This window comes from Garra rufa, chromosome 22, assembly GCF_049309525.1.
Source record: "Garra rufa chromosome 22, GarRuf1.0, whole genome shotgun sequence".
In the NCBI taxonomy this organism is placed as follows: Eukaryota; Metazoa; Chordata; class Actinopteri; order Cypriniformes; family Cyprinidae; genus Garra; species Garra rufa.
The window spans coordinates 19,991,974-20,014,490 of record NC_133382.1 but is presented as its reverse complement, the minus strand read 5'-3'; the positions used below and the strand labels follow the sequence as shown (position 1 = coordinate 20,014,490).

Here is a 22,517-nt window from a genome sequence, read left to right as displayed (position 1 = left end):
ATGAGCAGGGTTTAAACATGACACAATTGATGAATAATAAAAATATAAAGCAAAAAGTGTTGTTTATTTATAAAAATAAAAATGCATCATTTGTCCATTTTTCATACCAGAAATTTAAAGAAGCAGTGTCACTATGTAAGATATAGCTAAGACAGCTAAAGTGAGCAATACTAGCTGTTTTTGAATTTTATTTCAGTTTAGTTCATACTGTATTTAGTTCATACATGGATATGGATTGAACTGACATGCACCGTAACCATTAAGTGAAGCTAAAGCACAAATAAAAAGTTCTGAATTTTCTACTACATATTCTTTCCAGACTGATTCCTCACTACTTATATTATTATTAATAAATACATATAGAAACATATAAGTCATAATCAAACCACTTTTTTTTTTTTTTTTTTGGAGTCTAATCTGACAGTTGCACATAATAGTGTTTGTCAGTATGTTCTTATCAGCTGATTTGTCAAACAGAGTAGAGTTTAAGCTGTTCTTGTAAATCTTTCTCTGTCACCTCACCAAACGTGTCCTGTTTGTCTTTGAGCAGCTGGAAGATGGCAGCCAACTGCTCTTGCTGAATCCTAAAAAACAAAACAGGTACACTTTATTACATGCACATCTCAGATGTTCAGTTGTGGCTGTAAGTTTAGCACGAAAAGACGAAAAAGGGTTCAAGTGCTGTAAAACGATGTACAAGACCTGGAGGATTTTTCTGTACACAAAATTGTTTATTTATTTATATACAGGGTTTCCACCCCTTGATTAACTTCAAATTTAAGGATCCTATATTGTATTCTAAAATTAACCTTTGCATGAATTTTATTGAAAAGAGCTTAGGCTTGTGTAACCATAAGTATCTATGTATGTTTATTTTCAAAAACGTTCCAGGGCCCTGGAGATTCACAAACTTTCAAGGATTTCAAGGACCCTTGGGAACACTGTTTATTTAGTTGAGTTAAAATAATACAGTATGTCGCATCCAAATAATAAATGGTGTTAATTCACATTGGCACGGGTATGACGTGCCTATCCGGGTCTGAAGGAACAAAAGGCAAACAGAGAATGCGAATAGCCCGAAACCCTCAGTCTGTAATGGTGAGTTTATCTAACATGACCACAAAGGTGTGTTGAAGTGTATACTGCTCAAACAGAAAATGCCTTTGTTTACCTAGCTGAATAATCAACAAATGCTGTGTGTTAATGCAAACAGGAGCACATTTTAAACTACACTGTAACCGATTTTTGTAATTTGAACAGTATTTTACTGTAATATCTACAGTAAGATACTGTAAAATGTATATACAGTATTTTACTGTAAACTGCAAAGGATTATGGGAAAATATATGATCACTACTGTAATTCTCCACTACTGTAAATCCGTTTACAGTAGTGAACTTGCCCGCGAAAAATTGACCAATGGCAAGGGAGATTTTTTTTTCTCCTGTTGTTGAGAGGAAGTGGCGGTAAAAAGGACAAAAGAGAAATGTTGCATCAATAACTCGACAAAAAGGTTAGTATATTATTTCTGTTTTATGAAAAACTGAACAATTTTAATTTGTTTTCACTTGTTAACAGCAAACTAACAATATTCATCGTGTTTTTCATGTCGGTAGCCTTTTTTTTCTGACTGACGGCCGGGGCGCCGCCATAACGGTGAAAACATGGACTGGTGAGTAAATTAAGGTGACCTATATTAGTCGAAATAAACTTTATTTAAACTGAGAAACACGTTTGTATATTCGGCTGCCCTTTAATGCAAGTTAGTTCGTCTGACGAGCCCTTACTCAAGCTTAACAGCAAACTGAGGTGAAATACTGAGGTAAAGTGCGTTAAGCAACACCACTGTTTCTGTGGAGATTTTAAACTGTATTTTCAAGCCCTTCTTTTGTTTGTTATTTTCAAGTTTCTGGTCTGGATGTCGTCTGTAACGTCGGAGCGCGGAGGTGTATTTTGGATCTTCTTCTGTGAATGACTGCCATAGTATCGACGATAACATGAACTGGTAAGCTAATAATGTCAGTAAGCCGAAGTTGACAAACTTAACGTTAGTCACAGAGCAGCATAATATCTTTTAAACGCTGCCTCTTTATAGCTAGCAAGGTAATTCTCTTCAAATGATGTTTAAGTAAGAAATGTGTGTATGAATGTCGTATGTAACTTTATAGACGGTCCCTTCAGTGACAGACGTGACATAAACAGCGCGCTGAAACATGAAACACTGAGGTAAAACTGAACACCGCGGTTAACTGCATCTTTTGTGTTTTATTTTCAAGTTTGTGGTCTCGTGGTCATGTCGTCTGCATCGGAGGTGTATTAAAGTCTTTTCTGGTGATTGCCGTCGTCGCGGTGCAAACAACAGGTGAGCTTCCCCTTTCATCAATTTAACTAAGTTAATGTTAACGTTACTAAATTAGCCAAATTAGCCACAGGCTGCTGTTCTCCACTGACTTGCAGAATAGGTTAACTTTTTAAAGAGAGTAACGAGCTAGCAATATATTAATATAGCAAGTTTTGCTAATAAATATGATAAATGCTTATTTTATTAAAAATGTAAATTTTATTACTGTTCAGTAGTTGTCTTTTCTGATCATAAACTATAGTAACACTAAAAGGGTGTTGTGACACTGTCTGTTACAGGAGATTTCTCCAAGCACTAACTGGATGCTGACCATCAAGGGCAGAATCATCATACAGCCAGCTGTCCATTTTACAGACATGCAGAATAAGGTAACTTTAGGTTACTCATGTAACCCCGGTTCTCTGATAACATGAGTGAGGTATCTCACTATGGGAAACGCCTCAGGCGTGACCAATCCTGGAAGCACCAATTACACCACGTCTGTCAGTTGACAGACCAATCACAACAGTGATGCGGGAGTCCCGCCTCCCCAATATATATCACTGCATAATGGTCCGTACCTCATTCTCAGCATATCTCTTCCCCGTGCTACTGCAAGGAGGGAAGTATGGTGAGATACCTCACTCATGTTATCAGAGAACCGGGGTTACATGAGTAACCTAAAGTTCTCTTTCAAACATTCATTCGGTATCTCACTATGGGATATAGACAACTCCCGAATTGCAGATATACTGTTCCAAAAAGGCATGTCAACCAACTCTGTGACGAGTGTAAGAAATTAAGAATTTAAGTCCCCCATTATTCGCCTGATATAATGGAGACATGTAATTCATTATTATTATTTTTACACACTTAGGACGGAATGAGCCAAGGACGGCTCTGTAACGTCCAACCTGTAAAATCTGACAAAAGTGTGTGGCGAAGCCCAACTCGCCGCAGCACAAATGTCTGGAACTGAAACGCCCTTAAACAACGCCCACGAGGTGGACAACCCTCGGGTACTATGGGCTTTAAGACCCCCTGGTGCCTCAAGACCCCTGCTGTTATATCCCACTATAATAGCTTCAACTACCCAGTGGGACAGGCGCTGCCGGGAAATAGGTTTACCCTTATGAGAATTAGCCCATGAGACAAATAACTGACTACTCTTCCGCAGCGTTTTCGTTCTGTTTACATAGCAACGCAACGCACGGACAGGGCACAAACAATGAAGCCGCTCTTCTTCTGGTGACGAAAAAGGAGGCGGATGAAAAGCAATTAAATCCACTTGATTACAGGCTAGAGCTGAATCACTCACCTTAGGCACAAACGCTGGATTGGTCTTGAGCGACACTCTCGAGCAATCCATAGCGAACTGCATACAGGAGTTATGAACCGACAAAGCATGCAGTTCACTAATCCGTTTTGCAGTTGACAGAGCCAGTAATAAAGCGGTCTTTAGCGAAAGGAGCTTTAGATCGCTGCTGTCTATAGGTTCAAAAGGTGCACGAGATAGTGCGTTAAGGACCACAGACAGGTCCCATGGCGGAATCAGAGGTTTTGACACTCTGTTCAAACGCCGTGCACCTCTCATAAATCTGCATACCAAAGGGTGTTGACCCATAGTGTTATTATCAATACCCATATGACATGCTGATATCGCCGCAAGATACACCTTAACGGTAGAAAAAGCTCTACCTTTATCCAGAAGTTCTTGCAGAAAACATAACACATCTGCGACCGAACAGAGAAAAGGGACAATGCGCTTATGCGAGCACCATTGCTCGAAAACATTCCATTTTCTATCGTAGGCAGAGCGCGTCGAGGCAGCCCTCGCGTTCTGAATTGTTTCAATCACCCTCGGGGGTAGCCCTGTAGCATTTAGGTTCAACCTTTCACGGGCCAAGCCCAAAGAGCAACTTTGTCCGGGGCGGGGTGAAATATCTCCCCGCGCGCTTGTGAGAGAAGGTCTCTGCGCAGCGGAAGAGGCCAGGGCTGGTCGACTAAGAGCTGAGTTATCTCCGTCAGCCACAGTTTCCCCGGCCAGTTCGGGGCAATCAGTATGACTGAGTGGCCGTACTGTTTTACCCTTCTTAGAGTTGGTATGATCAGACTTAGCGGAGGGAATGCGTAAAGCAGTACGTTTGGCCATGGGTACGCTAGAGCATCCACACCCATAGGCGCACCGTCTCGCGCTAGCGAGAAGAATAGAGGGCAGCGATTGTTTTCGTGCGATGCGAAGAGATCTACGGCCGCGCGGCCGAATCTCTTCCACAACTGACCCACTACCTGAGGGTGGAGTGTCCATTCTCCGTACCGAGGATTCCCCCTGGACAGGAGATCCGCCCCCGTATTCATTATTCCCGGGACGTGTGTTGCCCGTAATGAATGAAAATGTTTCCTGCCCCATACAATCAGTTTCTGTGCCAAACTGTGAAGCCGAGGAGAACGTGTGCCTCCTTGGCGATTTATATATGCCACCGCGGTTGTGTTGTCTGATCTGATCAGAACGTGGTGGTTCCACAGAAACTGCACAAAATGTTTCAACGCTAGAAACACTGTTAATAGTTCCAGATAATTTATGTGCGCGCATTTCAGCGAGGCGGGCCATTTCCCTTTCGCTATTCTGCCCTCGCACACTGCGCCCCAGCCTGAGAGCGACGCGTCCGTCGTTACCACCTTCCTCACAGAAACTACCCCCAGCGGAGTCCCGGATTCGAGGAACGAGCGGTTTTTCCAGTAACGGAGAGCACGCACGCAAAGTGCTGACACCGTCACTTTGCGGTTGAGGTGGCGTTTTGGACATAAGTGTTGAGCCGCTGTCCAATTCTGAAACTCTCTCATTCGCAGCAGCCCCAACGGAATAACAGAGACTGTTGAAGCCATTAGCCCCAGAAGGCGCAAACACAGTCTGAATGGGACTTTGCTCCCTTCTTGAAAAAGGGATAGACAGCTGCGAATTGACCTGATGCGCTCCTCTGACAGAAACGCTTGATACTGATCTGAGTTCAGTCTGAGGCCTAGATAAACTATTTCCTGTGTGGGCATCAGGCAGCTTTTTGTCTCGTTTATTTTGAAACCTAAGCTTGTCAAATGAGACACAAGCATCTTCGTATCTGTCTCCGCTTGCTGCCGTGATGGAGAGCAGAGAAGGAGATCGTCCAGATAAGCTGACACTCTCAGACCCGCTGTCCTCAGCGGTGATAGAGCCGCTTCTATGCATTTGCAAAACGTCCGTGGGGCCAATGAGAGCCCGAAAGGAACAGTTGTAAATTCGTAGGCTGTGCCCTGATAGGCAAACCTGAGGAATTTCCTGTGTGCCGGGTAGATGTCTATATGGAAATATGCATCTTCCAGATCGACTGAGGTGAACCAGTCTTTCTCGTGAATAAAATGTGACAGCGTTTTGAATGTGGGCATTTTGAAGTTGTATTTTCTGAGGTGTTTGTTGAGGATCCGCAAATCCAGAATGGGACGGAGACCTCCCCCTCTCTTGGGAATGAGAAAGTACCGGGAGTAAAAACCCTGATGGCTGTCCTCCGGCGGCACAATCCGAACTGCCCTTTTTTTTAATAAAGAGGCTATTTCTTCCTCTAGAACCTGAGCTGAGTTCCCTTCTGCGGTTGACATCAACACACTGTTGAACCCCGGTGGTTTTACCGCAAACTGCAGACGATAACCCCGAATTATCGTGGACAGAACCCATGGATGTACTGCGCATGCGCGCCAGCTCTCCGCGTGAAGCGCGAGCGGACCGCTGCAGCCCTTGCCCACTAATGGCGCTGCCACGCCATCTAGCGGGGGAGCTGGGGATTGCAGCTCTGGATTGAGTAGTTTTGATTTTTTGTGTGTTTTTATTTTCAAACCTTGCTGTGCCCTCGGCCAACTGCCTGGATGCACAGGGAATTTGTTTATTTTTACAACACAAATATTCTCTTGTGAACTCCACTCCACTTTTCCATGTGGTACCCTGGGTGGAGGGGGGAGAAATTTTTTGTGGGGCACTGGGGGAACTGGTGCCAACTCCACAGCTGAACTGGTCAAAAAATAACTTTTTGACATTTTCTTGAACGGCTCCCGAGTCCAACGCATTCTCTTGGCAGGAGGGGGAGAAAAGAACCACTCTCTTTGAGGGAGGATGACAACAGATACTCCGAGAGTGCTGTTGCTCGTCCCTGTGTCCAGACCCTTTAAGCTGGTTAGGTTGCCCGGCGTTTCTTCCCTCCCTGAGGGTTTGCCGGTCTATGCCTGGCTGCCGCTGCAGCAAAAAAAGGTTTCCCCTTTGGCTGTGCTGGCTTAGGCTGTGAATCAGACTGCTGCGGCTGAGGAGGTCTGGGGCTCCTAAAAACCGTCTGACCACTCCTCAGAGGGGCGTCAAAACTGGGGCGAGCTGATGGAGGACCCTTAGGAAAGGGTTTTCGGGGGAGGCAAGCTTGGAAAGCCTCTCCTTCTTGTTTCCTCAGATCACACCGCTGGCGCATCGCTGTGACTGCTGCACCGAAAAGGGCTTTGGGCTCCAACGGAGCATCCAAAAAATCAACCTTCTCTCTGTCAGACAGCCCTGAAAGTCCCAGCCAGAGGGCTCGCTCACCAACTACCGCCAAGCCCATGCTGCGGCCGCAGCTCTGGACTGCACCTCTGGAAGTTCTTAGGTTGAGATCTGCAATAACACAGATCTCTTCCCAAAGGGCTGGGTTTGGGGACCCAGCATCCATTTGCCTCCCCATCTCCTCCATGAGCTCTGCCTGATAAGCAGTGAGGAGAGAGGTGGCATTAAGAGCCCTCACTGCCAGAGCAGAGGAGCGATAAATCTTCTGAAAAACTGAGGCTGTTAGGCGCTCATTACGTCCTGGCAGTGAAGCTGAGGCAGACGAAAAGGCTGCTTTGCGATTAGGATTAAGATGATGTGCCACCGACAGCTCAACAGGAGGGGGATTTGACATCCCTAGCTCCTCCATGTTCTGCACATCCAGTCTGGAAAATCCTTTCACAGGGACCCTGTGTGAAAAGGGTTTGTCCCAGAAACGCTTCATTTCTGAAACGCACGCAGGGACCGCGGGAATGACCTGCTTGGTAGCCGGGGCACGCGACGGTAGTCGTTTGCCGTCATATAGATCTCTCTCCGTACCCTGGCCCGTTTGCTGCGACGGCCAATCAATAGAAAGTTTAGCCGCCGCCCGCCTGCACATTTCAAGCAGGTCGAGCTCCACCTGAGCTGAGGCAGGGGATCCTTCGCTTAACGCGCTCTCCGGACGGGAGGGAGTCGACGGAAGAATCGCGTCATCCTCATCATCCTCCCCATCCTCCTCCAATAGACGGGCGATAGCTTCGTCATCGTCCTCCTCCTCTTCCCTTTCGTCTGCTAAGATCGGGAAAAGAGGAGGGAGCTCGGGAGAGACTTCGTCCATGAAGTCGCCCAGCTGCATGACGCAGGCGGCTGTTTGATTTCCACCATGTTCGGGGGCGAAAGAGGTGGGTCCCCCTTACTAGTGGCCGCTACCCGAACCCTTCTTTCCAGAACCCTTGACGGGAAAATGGAACAGTGCGGGCAACACTCGGGATTCGCGAGAGCCGCTGTAGCATGTCTCACCCCCAAGCATACAATGCACAAAGGGTGAGAATCTTTTCCTGAAATCATGGCTCCGCAAGCACAAGGGCGCGGGGTGTCTTTACCCTTCGCGCCTTCGCTAGGTACATTACAATTTGCCATTCAGTCGCTAAGTTCACCACAACGGGTCTTAGAAAAGCCAAACTAGAGAATTCGTCGTAACACGTTAATTCGCTCGTATGTGCTTTAGCAACAACTCTCACCGTGACGGTAAGAGAAAAAAGAAAATAAAATAAAAAGCCTCGCTTTTAAGAATTAACTGCGTTCGCAACGTACCTTAACGGCTCGTCTTTGAACAGTTAAGCAGCTAATCCTGGAAACGAGTATAGAGAAATATATCTTCCAAGATCTTCACGGGGAAGAGAACGAGAATGAGGTACGGACCATTATGCAGTGATATATATTGGGGAGGCGGGACTCCCGCATCACTGTTGTGATTGGTCTGTCAACTGACAGACGTGGTGTAATTGGTGCTTCCAGGATTGGTCACGCCTGAGGCGTTTCCCATAGTGAGATACCGAATGAATGTTTGAAAGAGAACCTAAAACATATTTTGTTTTACATTGCATTTACATTCATGCATTTTTCAGATGCTTTTATCCTACGCAAGTTATATTGTATTTAAAGTACACATTTGTAAGGTATTTATTTCCTGGGAATGTTTTTTATTACCATCAAGATTGAGTTTGCATGCGCATTAAAATTATTTCTATTAAACCAGCATTTAAACAGTAAAATGCAGCTGCTTCAGGTATCTTTAACTTACTGTAACCTTTAAATTCATAATAGCAATCTTACTGTCAATTTAGATTATTGTTACTGTAAAGCAACAAATATAGATTTTTAATCATAGTAGGCCTATTATATGCACAGACTTTCTAGGAAACACACCTGTTTATATGAACAGATTGGTTAGCATTTAGCATGGTCTGTGGCAGACTTTACTAAGTGTCAGGGCAACAAAATGCAATAAACAAGAATGTAATATTAAGTGATTTAAATCAAGAAGAAAATATTGTCTTTTTGCTCCATTTAGTAAAAACGGTTCTTAACAAAGCCATGTTGTGCATCTCTGCACACAGCAGTGTTTCATTACTGAATGAATTTACCTTTTTTAAACACCTAGAATCAGTGACTTACTGACCCATTCATAAAATACTTTATAAAAAATTTCAAGAAAAAGTTTCTTCAGTTTTTTTTCTTACTACTGCGTTCGTATGTAGTATATAATTTTTTTTTAAATGCATACAGCACCAAGTTTGACAGTTGAGGCAAATTCTTTAAACACTGTTTTTCTTGTGCTTGCAGGTTCGTTCAGACAGTCAACCTTTGTGGCAGCAAATGCATTGACAGTCACAGATCAGATGGACTTCTGGAAAGAGGGTGCAAACAGCAAGCATCAGCCTGAATCCCATTCTGCCGTTTCTCATCAGAGAGCTTGTCAACTTTGACTCAAAACTACTAAAATTTAACACAACACAAACACATTTTTACTGTATGATTTTATTTTATTTACACTACCAGACAAAGCTTTTGAACAGTAAGATTTTAAATGTTTTTAAAGAAGGTCTCTTCTGCTCACTAAGCCTGCATTCATTTGATCCAAAGTACAGCGAAAACAATACACTTTTGAACCATTTTTATTATTTAAAATAACTGTTTTCTTTTTGAATATATTTTAAAATGTAATTTATTGCTGTGATCAAAGCTTAATTTTTAGCATCATTACTGCAGTCACATGATCCTTCAGAAATCATTCTAATAATTTGATTTTCTGCTCAAAAACTATTATGATGTTGCTGAAATTATTATAATGCTAAAAACAGTGGAGTACATTTTTTTTTCAGGTTTCTTTGATGAATAGAAAGTTCAGATAAACAGCATTTATCTGAAATAGAAATAGTTTGTAACATTATGAATGTCTTTATTATCACTTTTGATCAATTTAAATCATCCTTGCTAAATATCTTTCTATTCATCAAAGAATCCTGAAAAATCTAAAAATTAAATAAAATGTTTATCAGCATACTAGAATGATTTCTGAAGGATCATGTGATACTGAAGACGAGTAATGATGCTGAAAATTCAGCTTTGATCAAAGGAATAAATTAAATTTGGATCAAATTAATGCAGGCTTGGTAAGCAGAAGAGAATTCTTTAAAAAAATCTTAGTGTTCAAAAACTTATGACTGGTAGTGTACTTACTTATTTTTGCTTTTCAGTGTGTGTGTGTGTTTGCCATGATACAAAGTCTCTGTACTTTTAAAAAGAAAATGTTCAACAATTAAAAAGAATATTATCAGAACTAATGCTTATGAGTTATTGTGATTTTTATGGGGTTGGGGTGGTAAAAATCTTGAATTACAGTGCTGTAGGTTAATTGGATTGTTTTTACAGGTAAAAAATGTTTAAAATAAATGAAAATAAACTCTATAGTACTGATACTGTAATTGAAAATACAGTAAAAATACTGTAATTGAATATACAGTAAAAACACTGTAAATGAAATTACAGTAAATACCTTTTAGTACTGTAAATGCACTTACAGTAATAATACTGTAAACATTTTACAGTAACTTACTGGCATCCAGCTGCCAGTAAGTTACTGTAAAATTTACAGCAAACTTTTTACAGTGTATGGAAGCACAATATTAAAGTTAACTTGTTTGACAGAACTGTTTGCAGACAATTAAAGAGAGTGAATTTCCAAATGTTGGTTATGGGTGGAGGGAGTGAATACAAACTGATTGTTTGTATGAGTCATATATCATCAAGACATTAAAACACATCCTGTGGCTAATGGAGAACAAACTGGAAAAGCATAATATAGAATACATAAGTGAGCATAAGTAAACAAGGGTAAGACTTGATGAATTACTCAGAGTGAACCTTAGACTTTTCACATCATGCATTATACTGATCAAACATGACAGTAAGACATTTATAATGGTACAATATATTTAAAATCAATGTTTTAATTTATTTTATAATTAAAATATTTTAAATTGTAATAGGGCCATTCCACAGAATTGGTGCAAACTGCTGTCCCACAACCAAAAAACCCATTTAAAAGTATTCAAATCTTAGATGTTTATTGAGATCCTTCTTTTATCTAGTTTCTAATTTTCCTCTTGACAATACCCTATAGATTCTCTATGGCAGGGATCATCAAATCTGGACCTCGAGATCCATTTTCCTGTAGAGTTTACTGCCCTACAAAGCAAAAATGCAGTAACTACGCCGAGTGCAAAACTGAGAAAAATGACTTTAAAGTTATCCTGTCATCCAGCCTGTTATCCAATGTTAAAACCGTCCCGTAAGGATGCCGCAAAATCACACACATTTGAGATAAGATATTTTGTCACATACCGTAAATCCTCTAATACAGGCCCGGGCCTTTATTTTACTCCAGCGCATCGCGGTCCAGGCCTTTATTAGAAGGAGGCCAGAATTAGAGGCAGGCCTTGATTTCTATTTGAGCAAAACGAACTACCAGTAGAATTAAAAAAAATTAGATCTTGTGTCTATTTGAACCTATAATATTACTAGGTGCATTTAATAATCACTCCGCTCCGGGTTCATAATTTCCCGCTCCTGCTCCACTCCACTCCTCGCTCACTGATATCAGAAACACCGCTCCGCCTCAAAAAAAAGAAAAAATGTTTGAAATAACGGTCCTGTTCATAACACATATTAAAATAAAAAATACTAAAATAAAATAACAGGAGAGTTTGGAACACTAGTGTGTAAACTTTGTTCCTACCACATACCAAGCTAATAACATTGTCAGCATTAAAAGAGTATAACTGCTGCTTTATGCCGTGCAAAGTTTGTAATGAAAATAAAAAAATACATTTTCGTCAGTTATTTTACCTATGGATCGCTGCATTTCTTACAGATGTCTGTTTATTCGAAATCAGATACCATTACATTTGTTTTAATGCATTATTGACAGAGCGATTGCGTGTGAATTAGTGTTGTACCCGTTTCATTATCTAGAAGGAACAAACTAATTCCTAGTGAACTATAATTTACCGCTCATGTCTATTGCCGTCATCATAGCCTTTACATTCTTTCTGATTTGAGTAATCCATCTCTATCAAGCTAGCTAAACATGTTTAACATATGAATTCTTGCTTAATATGCAGTTATATTACAGACCGTTGGCATGAATTGTACTCATGATGGAGCGGTGGCGGAGCGCTCTTGGAGCGAGTGAAAACCACGACGCTCCGACTTTTCAAAAATCCGCTCCTCCCTCCACTCAAAATTACACCGCTCCGCTCCGCTCACATACTCTGCTGCCCAGGCAAACGTTGTGTCTCATAATAGCCCTGGCCGCTATTAGAGACCGGCCATTATTTACCTCAGCTGACAGCGAGACCGGCCAATGTTGGAGACCCGGCCGCTAATGGAATACAGGCCAATATTAGGATTTACGGTAACAAAGGATGCCTTGAATGTCATGAAAATGACAATAACTAATTTTTGACCAAAAATGCAGTTACTGCCTTTTTGCTTTGTAGGGCAGTTTAGCTCTTACCCTAATCAAACACACCTGAGCATGCTAATCAAGGTCTTCAGGATCATTAGAGAATAACAGGTAGGTGAGTGTGATCAGGGTTGGAGCTAAACTCTGCAGCGCATTGGACCTCCAGGGTAAGATTTGGGGAACCCTGCTCTATGGGGTTCAGGTCTGGTGCGTTTGCTGGCCAGTCAAGCACACCAACACCATGGTCATTTAACCAACTTTTGGTGCTTTTGGCAGTGTGGGCAGGTGTCAAATGAAATCAGCATCTTTAAAAAGCTGGTCAGAAGGAGGAAGCATGAAGTGCTCTAAAATTTCTTGGTAAATGGGTGCAGTGACTTTGTTTTTTAAGAAACACAGTGGACCAACACCAGCAGATGACATTGCACCTTAAATCATCACAGACTGTGGACACTTAACACTGGATTTCAAGCAACTTGGGCTATGAGCTTCTCCACCCTTCCTCCAGACTCTAGGCCCTTGGTTTCTAAATGAAATACAAAACTTGCTCTCATCTGAAAAGAGGACATTGGACCACTGGGCAACAGTCCATTTCTTCATCTCCTTAGCCCAGGTAGGACGCATTTGACATTATCTGTGGTTCAGGAGTGGCTTAACAAGAGCAATACGACAACTGTAGTCAAATTCCTTGACACGTCTGTGTGTGGTGGCTCTTAATTCCCTAGAGTATCATCATATGCTTAAACATTAAGATCTGTACTTATGGAAATTGATAAAGTAGTCAAACCTATTCATTAGAAGAGGGTGTCCCAATACTTTTGGCAATATAGTGTAGGTCCCATCATTTTGAGGTAAATTGCTTTCAAAAGTCTAAAAATCTGTGTGTAACTTTTAAGGAACGTCACTACCGAACAACATTTTAAAACACGTTTTTGGGAGTTATTCCATAATATTTCGTTTTTATGTGTGTACAACTGTTCAGAGCTGTGCTAGGTAACCATGTACTGATTAGCATCTTCGCTAATTAGCTAGATTCGAAAGTATCTAAAATTGTCACTACCAAAACAGTCACTACTGAAACATTCGGTAGTGACGTCTCTTTGGTTTTTCGACCAAAACATTTTTTTTGTATTTCAGTATGTTTTAATAGTGTTTTAGTATGTGAGTTAAAATTCTGTATCATGGTCGCATTAGTGTCATTACCGAAAATGCTGCCATGACCGAAACATGCAATGTTTTTGTCAAAAATAAAGTATACTGAATTATCAACTATGATGTTATGATAGTGTTTGGTTCAATATATATTCAAACTAACAATTCCTTAAGTTTAAAATCAGTATGATCAACTTTTTGCCTTTTACAAGTAAAAATTGGATTCAATCAACAACAAATCTCATAAATCATTTTCTCCCCAACTCTGTAGAATGGCCCAATATTTAGATTTTTATTTTGGATCAAATAAATGCAACCTGAAATGCAGCCTGATTACATTGTGGACGAAAACCGAATTTTAAATCATCCTCTTGATACTGGTTAGTCTTCGTATTATCCAACAGCACTTTAGCAGGGATTGCTAAAATTGCAAGACATTTGGTTAAGAAGAATTCACCTCTGCTCTTCCTCCAGTTCTTCTTTGGTCATCATCTTTTCAAGCTGGCAGGTTCTCAGCATGCCAGCCATGTATCTCAAAGGTTTTGACTCAGCATCTATTGACAAGTGCAAGATAAACAGTGTCTGTTGCTGTGTGTTTACATATTTACTGTGGTAGTGAAAACAAATAACCAAACAGTAATAATTGAGGAAGGCAACATTCCAAAACCTATTTGTACTGTGAATTTGTCGATTAATTTGTTGTGTTTAACAAAAGTCATATTAAATTACTCTTGTCAACAAAATTTGCCTTTTGCATTTTCTTGGACTTTTTTATCATGGTTATTTGTAATACTGACTCAGACAGGGTTAATGGTGGAACATAATATGTGGGGAAAGTGATTTCAACCAAGGGGGATCATGATTATTGTATTGTATTGTATGACATTATGCAGAAAATTACAACCCCTATTAAGCACTATACCAAGACTTGTTAAGAAGTCTTTAGCTCCTCTATACTTCTTTTCTCTAGCCGTTTTCCTTATCTAGTTTTCTAATAAATCTGGCATTGTGTAGTACAACAACTGTCAGCTCTTTAATGAATTTGTTACTTTTTTCTAACTCACTTGGGATAAAATCATCTGCTAAATGCCTAAATGTAAATATAAGTGTTTTTTTTTTTACAAACTTAAAGGGATAGTTCACTCAAAAATGAAAATTACCCCATGATTTACTCACCCTCAAGTCATCCTAGGTGTATATGACTTTTTTCTTTCAGACGAATACAGTCAGAGTTATATTTTAAAATGTCCTGGCTCTTCCAAGCTTTATAATGGCAGTGAATGGGTGTTGAGATTCTGTAGTCCAATAGAAATCCAATAAAGTGCATCCATCCATCAAAAAAAGTACTCCACACTGGCCCCGAGAGGTTAATAAGGGCCGTCTGAAGCAAATCGACGCATTTGTGTACTTAGTGTATTATCTAGCTTTTGGAACATTTAGATTAGGATTTCAATATAAGCCAAGAGGAGACTGGTTTTCCTTTGCTGTAAACAAAATTTGGTTCTCGCGAGCCTAGCATTTTCTCACCGGAGCTTACGGTGTGCGCTAAAACGGCACTCCCTCGCGAAAGCACGTACAACAGTTAGCAGAAGCTGGAGATTACAGTTTGTAAAGTTTTAAATATGGCCATTTTCCCTTACACAAATGCGTCGATTTGCTTCAGACGGCCCTTATTAACCTCTCGGGGCCAGTGTGGAGTACTTTTTATGATGGATGGATGCACTTTATTGGATTTCTATTGGACTACAGAATCTCAACACCCATTCACTGCCATTATAAAGCTTGGAAGAGCCAGGACATTTTTAAATATAACTCTGATTGTATTCGTCTGAAAGAAAAAAGTCATATACACCTAGGAAGGCTTGAGGGTGAGAAAATCATGAGGTATTTTTTTTATTTGTGGGTGAACTTACCCTTTAAGTAGTACATTTTATATGTAATTTCATAATTACTTTTATTGAAATTACTTTGAAATTTGGTTAAAATGTACTGTTGAATGTACTGGCAAGCATTTATACTAAATATTTAGGCTAAAATATTCTTTCATGTAATTTCATTGAAATGTCTGTGTCTACATTTAAAATATATTCACTTTAAATGTATTATCAGATAACACACTACAGTTAAAACTGTATTCATGTACTTTGGTATGTTAGTCGCCACATCAAAATAAAAGTACAGTGCTTCTTTAAAGGATGACAAAAGATCATTAAAACGCTGATTTAAAATGTACTTTAAAGTAAAAGTTTTATTTGACATAATTACAAAGTGCACTTTTTAAATGTAAGTCTCTCTTAAAGAGATGAAAATTCTGTCGTTACAAACCCGTTAGACCGTTGTTCATTTTCAGAACTCAAAGTAAGATAATTCTGATGAAATCCATACAGCTTTCTGACCCTGCATCGACAGCAACACAACTGACACATTTAAGGCCCAGAAAGTTAGTAAGGACATCCTTAAAACAGCCCATGTGACATCAGTGTTTCAACTGTAATATTATGAAGCTACAAGAAAACTTTGTGTGCACAAACAATGACTTTATTCAACAATTTCTTCAACGTGCTCATGAGAATGTCATGACTACTCTCAGATTTCATCAAAAATATCTTAATTTGTGTTTCAAAGACAAACAAAAGTCTTGTGTGTTCGCAACAACATGAGGGTGAGTAATTAATGACAGAATTTTCATTTTCGGGTGAACTATCCCTTTAAATACACTTATATTAGCAAGTACAGTTTTTAAAATATATACTTTTAATATTTGAAGTACAAAACATTTAATACAATTATGCTCACTTCTTTTTCACAATATCATTAAAATAATTATTAATGATTAAATAATTCATTATATTTACTTTTTAATAATTAAATTAAAAATTCAAATCATATTAAACAATAATAAATTGTGAATGTGCATGTGGGTGGCACAAGAGAAAAAAACATGAAATAAATGTTATGGAAACTTGGGAAATAATAATTTTTCAATACAACCTGGTTCTTGTTATTATAATAATTATATTTTAAATTAATTATATATCATATTTTAAATATTATATATAGTATATATTAAATATTAAATAATAAATATTAAATATTATAAAAAAAAGTTTAAATTATATATATTAAATATTTTAATATTTTAAAAAATAATTAATTATAATTATATGTAGAATAAATTTTCACTTAAGTAGCAAGAGGTTCAAAAATACTTTAAAACCAGTCTTATATAACTCTTATGAAAGAGTAACCCAAAAAGTATTGTCTATAGTTTGTAATGAATAATAAGAAGGAAGTTATTATTACTATTAGCGTATTATTATACCAGATGATTGAGCATAATCCCTCAGGGCATTCCTTATCCCAGACTCGGATAAATCCTCCCCCCATTCAGTAGAGGAGTGAACTGGAGAATCCGACTTGCAAACTTTTTCCACATTATCTGAGTTTGAATCCTGAGGAGAAGATAGAATAATAAACATTTCTTTTGTTTACATTGGTTTGTCATTTTCATTTGGCTTGTAAACAAAGCATTCATAAAGCAGAGTAAATCCTTACCTTTAGACGTTCTACAGTTTCATCTTTGGCTTTGAGTCTCTTTGCATTAGACTGCGGCTGAACGTATTGTTGACTGGTTTCATTATAATGTTTTTCATGATATTGTGAGGAAGCTCCAGGGTCTGGACCAGCCCTCTCCTCCACAACAGCGCTAGTTTGATGGGAGCACTTTGACGGCGCAGGAGCTTTATTTCTTCTCAGAAAAACTACTGCTACTAGAATTGCAAAAAGCGTAAACAGCATCGACGGCCAAAATAAATCTGAGGTTGCATCCATAATGTCTATGGAACTAACTTTCTCAGCTCGCAATATCCGATTAACTGTGTTTATTATTAACTAACGCAGACGTAGGCGTTTTCTTGTCTTCTGACGCGCGTAATATGATAAATGCATAGTTTAACAACATGCAACTACAACGAATTTATCTGTTTTTTACAAACACTACACTTGACTCAATAGATAACTCCATGCAGAAATATACACTGATTTTGGGGGGGCTATATTCACAGCGGAAGTTCTAATTTCAAAATAAAAGCTTCAGAAATAAGCAGTCACACAAACAAATATTATAACCAGTATAGTAGACAAGCATACACAAACAAATTCGACATCTTTAACAATATACGAATGAATATGAAACATATTTAAATGCACGTTCAGTCAAAATCTTGTCCTTACGTTATTTGTAATGAGGCAATAGTTTCAAATATTAGTAATATGAAGTCTGAAAATACATTTTCACCAGCTTTTAATAACTGCATATCCATCACCACGATTATTATTGCCACAAGGAAGGACGTAGAAACCTTTGGAATACATAATCTGTTGACTTTTCTTAAAATGCCTGAAAATGTACACCTTGAGTCATTAGCTTGGAATATTTCCTTACATCAGCCAATACTTGGCTGATTTGCATAATGAAAATATGTTTGCCTTTAAAAACTAATGGTTTAATAGGGTGATTTATCTATTTTCAGTTCCACAAATGTTATTTGTCTAGTACAAACTACAGAGTGTAAATACTTTTGACACCTAAGATTGTAGAAAAGTAGCCTTATCAGCTTTTACGTCCATGTATCACCCTCATTATTAGTTGTTTTAATGATGTGGAAACAAGCTGTTGTTCTGGTGTTAATGTCAATCTCACTGTATAAAAGAGCAGTGCGGTTTGCTGTAGAGTTGTGTATCAGTTTTAGCCAATATAAGAGCAAGAAGCAGAACCATCACAGGACCAGAACCAAAAAACGTAGGTCGAAATCTATTTACATTTAGCCGTTTTGTTTTCAGTGGTGTTCAGGGGTGCTATATATTAATTCTTCTCATCTGGTTTTAAGTATTAAAGGAGAAATGAAGGTTGCAGTATTTGCGCTGGTTTTGATATGCCTGGGCAGTGCATGGTCATGTGCAGAATCCCAGCCTCTCGATAGCAGGTAAAATAATAGTTAAACATTATAAAATAATATAAGTGTGTATAAAAGCAATTTAAAAAGAAGTTTTTTTGTGTTTATGCTTTATATGATCACTAATAGCTCACCGAATGACATCCAGAAGTTTAGCCGTCGTTATGCTGAATCAACCATTGCAAGTGACATCAGCAAAATTGTGGACTCGATGGTTCAGAAAAACTTTGTGAACTTTCTCCTCAATCAGAGAGAGAAGAAAAGCGAGTAAGTTTGGGGAAAATGGCAGCATTTATGTTATAATATTCGTCTTATATAAAGTAACAGGCAGAATGTGATACTTATTTTGTACAGACCAGCTATAGATGGCCCAGACAACCGCATCTTCAATGACCTGCTGAAAAAAGAGTTAGTGATGTGGATTCAGAGAAAAGGAGAAGCATTCAAGTAAGTTGCATTCTACAAGTGAGACTAGTTTTAGACTAGATTTACCATCATGTAAACTGCATTTACCATGTTTCTCTCCTTTGACCAACAGGAATCAATGAAGCTAAACAGAATCCCTGGAGAACCAACCGAATCCAACTCTGAGTGTACCGGAAATGCTTAGATAATCAATGTACTGAATATTCTGTCATCTATCTCTAATTGAACATCTCGTAATTATAATAAATTGTTTTTCAAAATCATAAATTGTGGTTTGTACTTTATTATCAAAAAATGCTATTCACCTTATTCTTCAATGTGAAAGTAAGCTTATGGATGAGACCTCCGGTTCATTAGCTGTAGAAAAATTATGAGAAGATGAAAAATGTGCAGTAAACATTAAAACAATTTGCACGTGTGTTCATAATTAAGATAATACATCAAAATAATGGTTAAGACACACCAATTTGCAATATCAAGCAGCAAAGCGATTTTATGCAGCTAAAAATTGCTGGAAGCAGATGAGACAGGAAGCCAGACCCATAAAATGTACAAATGGTGCCCACGTTCATGCTCTTAGGTGAAAAATAAGGTGAATGTAGCTCATGTGAAATGGAATTTTTTATCCAAAAATGAAAATTCTGTCATCATTTACTCACCCTCAAGTTGTTCAGAATTAATTTCTTGGTGAATTATCCCTTTACAATGACTAACCCAAATGTAATTCTTTTTTTGCCAAAGCTTATTCTGTCTTCACCACTTTGTGAAATATATCTGTAACATCCATGGGCTTGGTGTGTAAACCTTGCCATGCACATATCTGAATTTTAGAAGAAAACAAAATAAGTGGTGTAAATATATGTACGCACTCTCTGGACTCTGCGTATGCATTCTTTCATTCATGTGGTCGAACTGATTAAGCAAACAATGATTTCCATTTCCACTCATCAAATACATCAAATCATTATCCAGAGAGGCAGGAGGACATCTAGTGGTGAACCTATTAATGAAGCTACAATGGCCTGCAGAGGGCAGCAGAGAAGGGTTGACTTCGATCAAATTGAAAATATCTTTCAGATGCGGATTATTCATTTTTCTTAATCATTTTTGTTAATCACTTGTTTTTAGCAAACTCTTTGTTACCTTACGACCTTTTCAAAACTGCAACAACAACCCAAACCTGGGTTTACTTAAAAAATAAATAGCCTAAAATCATTCTCTCTCCAAGTGACCGAAAGAAAGAAAGATATTAAAGACTATAGGCCTATTATTGCCGTCACATAAACGAAATACAAGCGAACAAGCTACCAACTTAAAGTATTAGGTAGCTATTACAAACTGAACACAACTTATCATAAATATTTTACCTAAATATATTACTGAATAAATTACTGAATATATTACTGATTTATTTTGAAAGTCGCTAAATCTCAACAGCCAATCAGAATCGCGAGAGAGAGACCGTCAGAGCAGAGCCATAGAGAAAAAATCTTTCTCTATGGCTCTGCGTCAGAGCTTCACGAACGTTCTAAATTCTTTGTTGTGACGAACAATAGAATCCAGTCTGTAAACCGGTGAAACTCTCTCATGCACTGATAGCTCTAATGGATAGCCGTTTCCTAACTTCACACCTGGATTTGAAGAATTATTTCAGCTGTATATGGTCCAGCCAGCCGCATCTTCAAAGACCTGCTGAAAAAAAAAGACTAAAGAGTTAGTGATGGGGATTCAAAGAAAAAGCAATGCTTTCAAGTAAATTAGTTGCCTTCTGCAAGTGAGACTAGCTATGATTTGCCATCATGTAAACTGCATTTACCATTTTTTTCTTCCTTGACCAAAGCTAAACAGTTAACGTGCCTCTAAAACACCTAAGAGAACATAATTCCTCCTCTGTGTCTCATGGACCCCTTTACTCACCACAGTGCCTGATGAAGCAACCATTCTGAAACTAGATATTTTGTGGTAAAGGCCATCAAACAACTGTGTTAACCAACATACAAGGGTTTCTCAAATCTTGTTCTGGAGTTTGGCTCCAACACAGATCAAACACAACTGAGCAAGATGAGTTTGATCAGGTTTTGAGCTAAACTCTCCAGGGCACTAGCTCTTCAGGACTGTATTTGAGGATACCTGGTGTAGACCATTAAGCAACAGTTGAGGACCAACATGCAGCAGTGAAGATTAGCAAACAACAGTGAAGAACAACAAACAACTGTGAAAACAAACATACCAGGGTTCCTCAAATCTCGCTCTGGAGTTTGGCTCCAACACAAATCAAACAAGTCAAGTCAAGTAACCTTTATTTATATAGTGCTTGTAACAATACAGATTGTTTCAAAGCAACTGCACAGTATTTAAACAGAACAATAGTGTGTAAGTAACGCATTATTGTAGATAATCAATTTTCAGTTAAAGGCAGTTCATCAATGAATTCAGTGATATCATCGTCAGTTCAGTTCAAATAGTATACGATATCGCTGGAAAATGTCCCCAACTAAGCAAGCCAGAGGCGACAGCGGCAAGGAACCAAAACTCCACAGGTGACAGAAATGGAGAAAAAAACCTTGGGAGAAACCAGGCTCAGTCGGGGGACCAGTAATTTGTACCAATGTCCGATTGTAGAGAACTCATCAGGTTCCTGTGGTGTAGCACCGATGGTGGTCTAGGTTGGCGAGGTCTTCATTGATGATCGGTCTCTGGAGCTCATCTGGTTGACATCCATGGCTATTGAAGTCATCTCCAGGTGGTGATCCATGATCTAAGCCGGTGCGGACTGGATCCGGGGGACTGCAGTGACCATCTGATCCGGATACAGGCTGGGTCTGGTGGCTACGGTGACCTCGGAATAAGAATGAAACAGACTAATATTAGCGTAGATGCCATTCTTTTTACGATGCAACGAGTGCATCAGATGTTATGGGAGGTGTTTTCGGTTCCGGCTGACCTAATTAATGCAGCCTAACAATCCTTTAACGGATTTGAATTATAGGAATGTGTTAATGTTTTATGTGTAAACCAGGTTAAAGAGATGTGTCTTTAATCTAGATTTAAACTGACAGAGCGTGTCTGCCTCCCGAACAGTGTTAGGTAGATTGTTCCAGAGTTTAGGCGCTAGATAAGAAAATGATCTGCCGCCGGCAGTTGATTTTGATATTCTAGGTATTATCAAATTGCCAGAATTTTGAGAACGCAGCGGACGTGAGGGACTATAATGCGATAGAAGCTTGCTCAAGTACTGAGGAGCTAAACCATTGAGGGCTTTATAAGTAATTAGCAAGATTTTAAAATCTATACGATGTTTTATAGGGAGCCAATGCAGTGCTGACAGAACCTGGCTAATATGGTCATACTTTCTAGTTCTAGTAAGAACTCTAGCTATTGCATTTTGGACCAGCTGGAGTTTATTTATTAAGCGTGCAGAACAACCACCCAATAAAGCATTACAATAATCTACCCTTAAGGTCATGAACGCATGAATTAATGTTTCAGCATTTGACATTGATAGCATAGATCGTAATTTCGATATATCTTTAAGATGGAAAAATG

General features: G+C 39.1%; 2 protein-coding genes across 2 annotated transcripts; one reads left to right on the top strand and one right to left on the bottom strand.

Moving 5' to 3' along the window:
- Window positions 1-446: 446 nt before the first annotated feature.
- Window positions 447-17,661, bottom strand: mxra7 (matrix-remodelling associated 7). The gene is made up of 4 exons (XM_073828433.1): window positions 17,146-17,661; window positions 16,913-17,042; window positions 14,048-14,144; window positions 447-584 (listed from the first exon to the last, which is right to left on the bottom strand). Exons 1-4 carry the CDS (start codon window positions 17,419-17,421, stop codon window positions 470-472), a joined length of 618 nt encoding a protein of 205 aa, XP_073684534.1. The 5' UTR covers window positions 17,422-17,661; the 3' UTR covers window positions 447-469.
- A 679-nt stretch (window positions 17,662-18,340) lies between these two features.
- On the top strand, window positions 18,341-19,220 carry gip (gastric inhibitory polypeptide). Its single transcript, XM_073827839.1, has 5 exons — window positions 18,341-18,391; window positions 18,480-18,575; window positions 18,675-18,812; window positions 18,900-18,992; window positions 19,084-19,220. The coding sequence occupies exons 2-5, from the start codon at window positions 18,493-18,495 to the stop codon at window positions 19,091-19,093; spliced, it is 324 nt and encodes a 107-aa protein (XP_073683940.1). The 5' UTR covers window positions 18,341-18,391; window positions 18,480-18,492; the 3' UTR covers window positions 19,094-19,220.
- Window positions 19,221-22,517: the final 3,297 nt, after the last annotated feature.

Bases quoted from the DNA above. Each gene is read 5' to 3' on its own strand.
- gip (XM_073827839.1), top strand. From the start codon at position 18,493: ATGAAGGTTGCAGTATTTGCGCTGGTTTTGATATGCCTGGGCAGTGCA. The intron at 18,576-18,674 runs GTAAAATAATAG...GATCACTAATAG, and splicing joins TCCCAGCCTCTCGATAGCAG to CTCACCGAATGACATCCAGA. The intron at 18,813-18,899 runs GTAAGTTTGGGG...TATTTTGTACAG, and splicing joins CAGAGAGAGAAGAAAAGCGA to ACCAGCTATAGATGGCCCAG.
- mxra7 (XM_073828433.1), bottom strand. From the start codon at position 17,421: ATGGATGCAACCTCAGATTTATTTTGGCCGTCGATGCTGTTTACGCTT. The intron at 17,043-17,145 runs GTAAGGATTTAC...TCTTCTCCTCAG, and splicing joins AAACTGTAGAACGTCTAAAG to GATTCAAACTCAGATAATGT. The intron at 14,145-16,912 runs GTATAATAATAC...ACTTGTCAATAG, and splicing joins GGATTATGCTCAATCATCTG to ATGCTGAGTCAAAACCTTTG.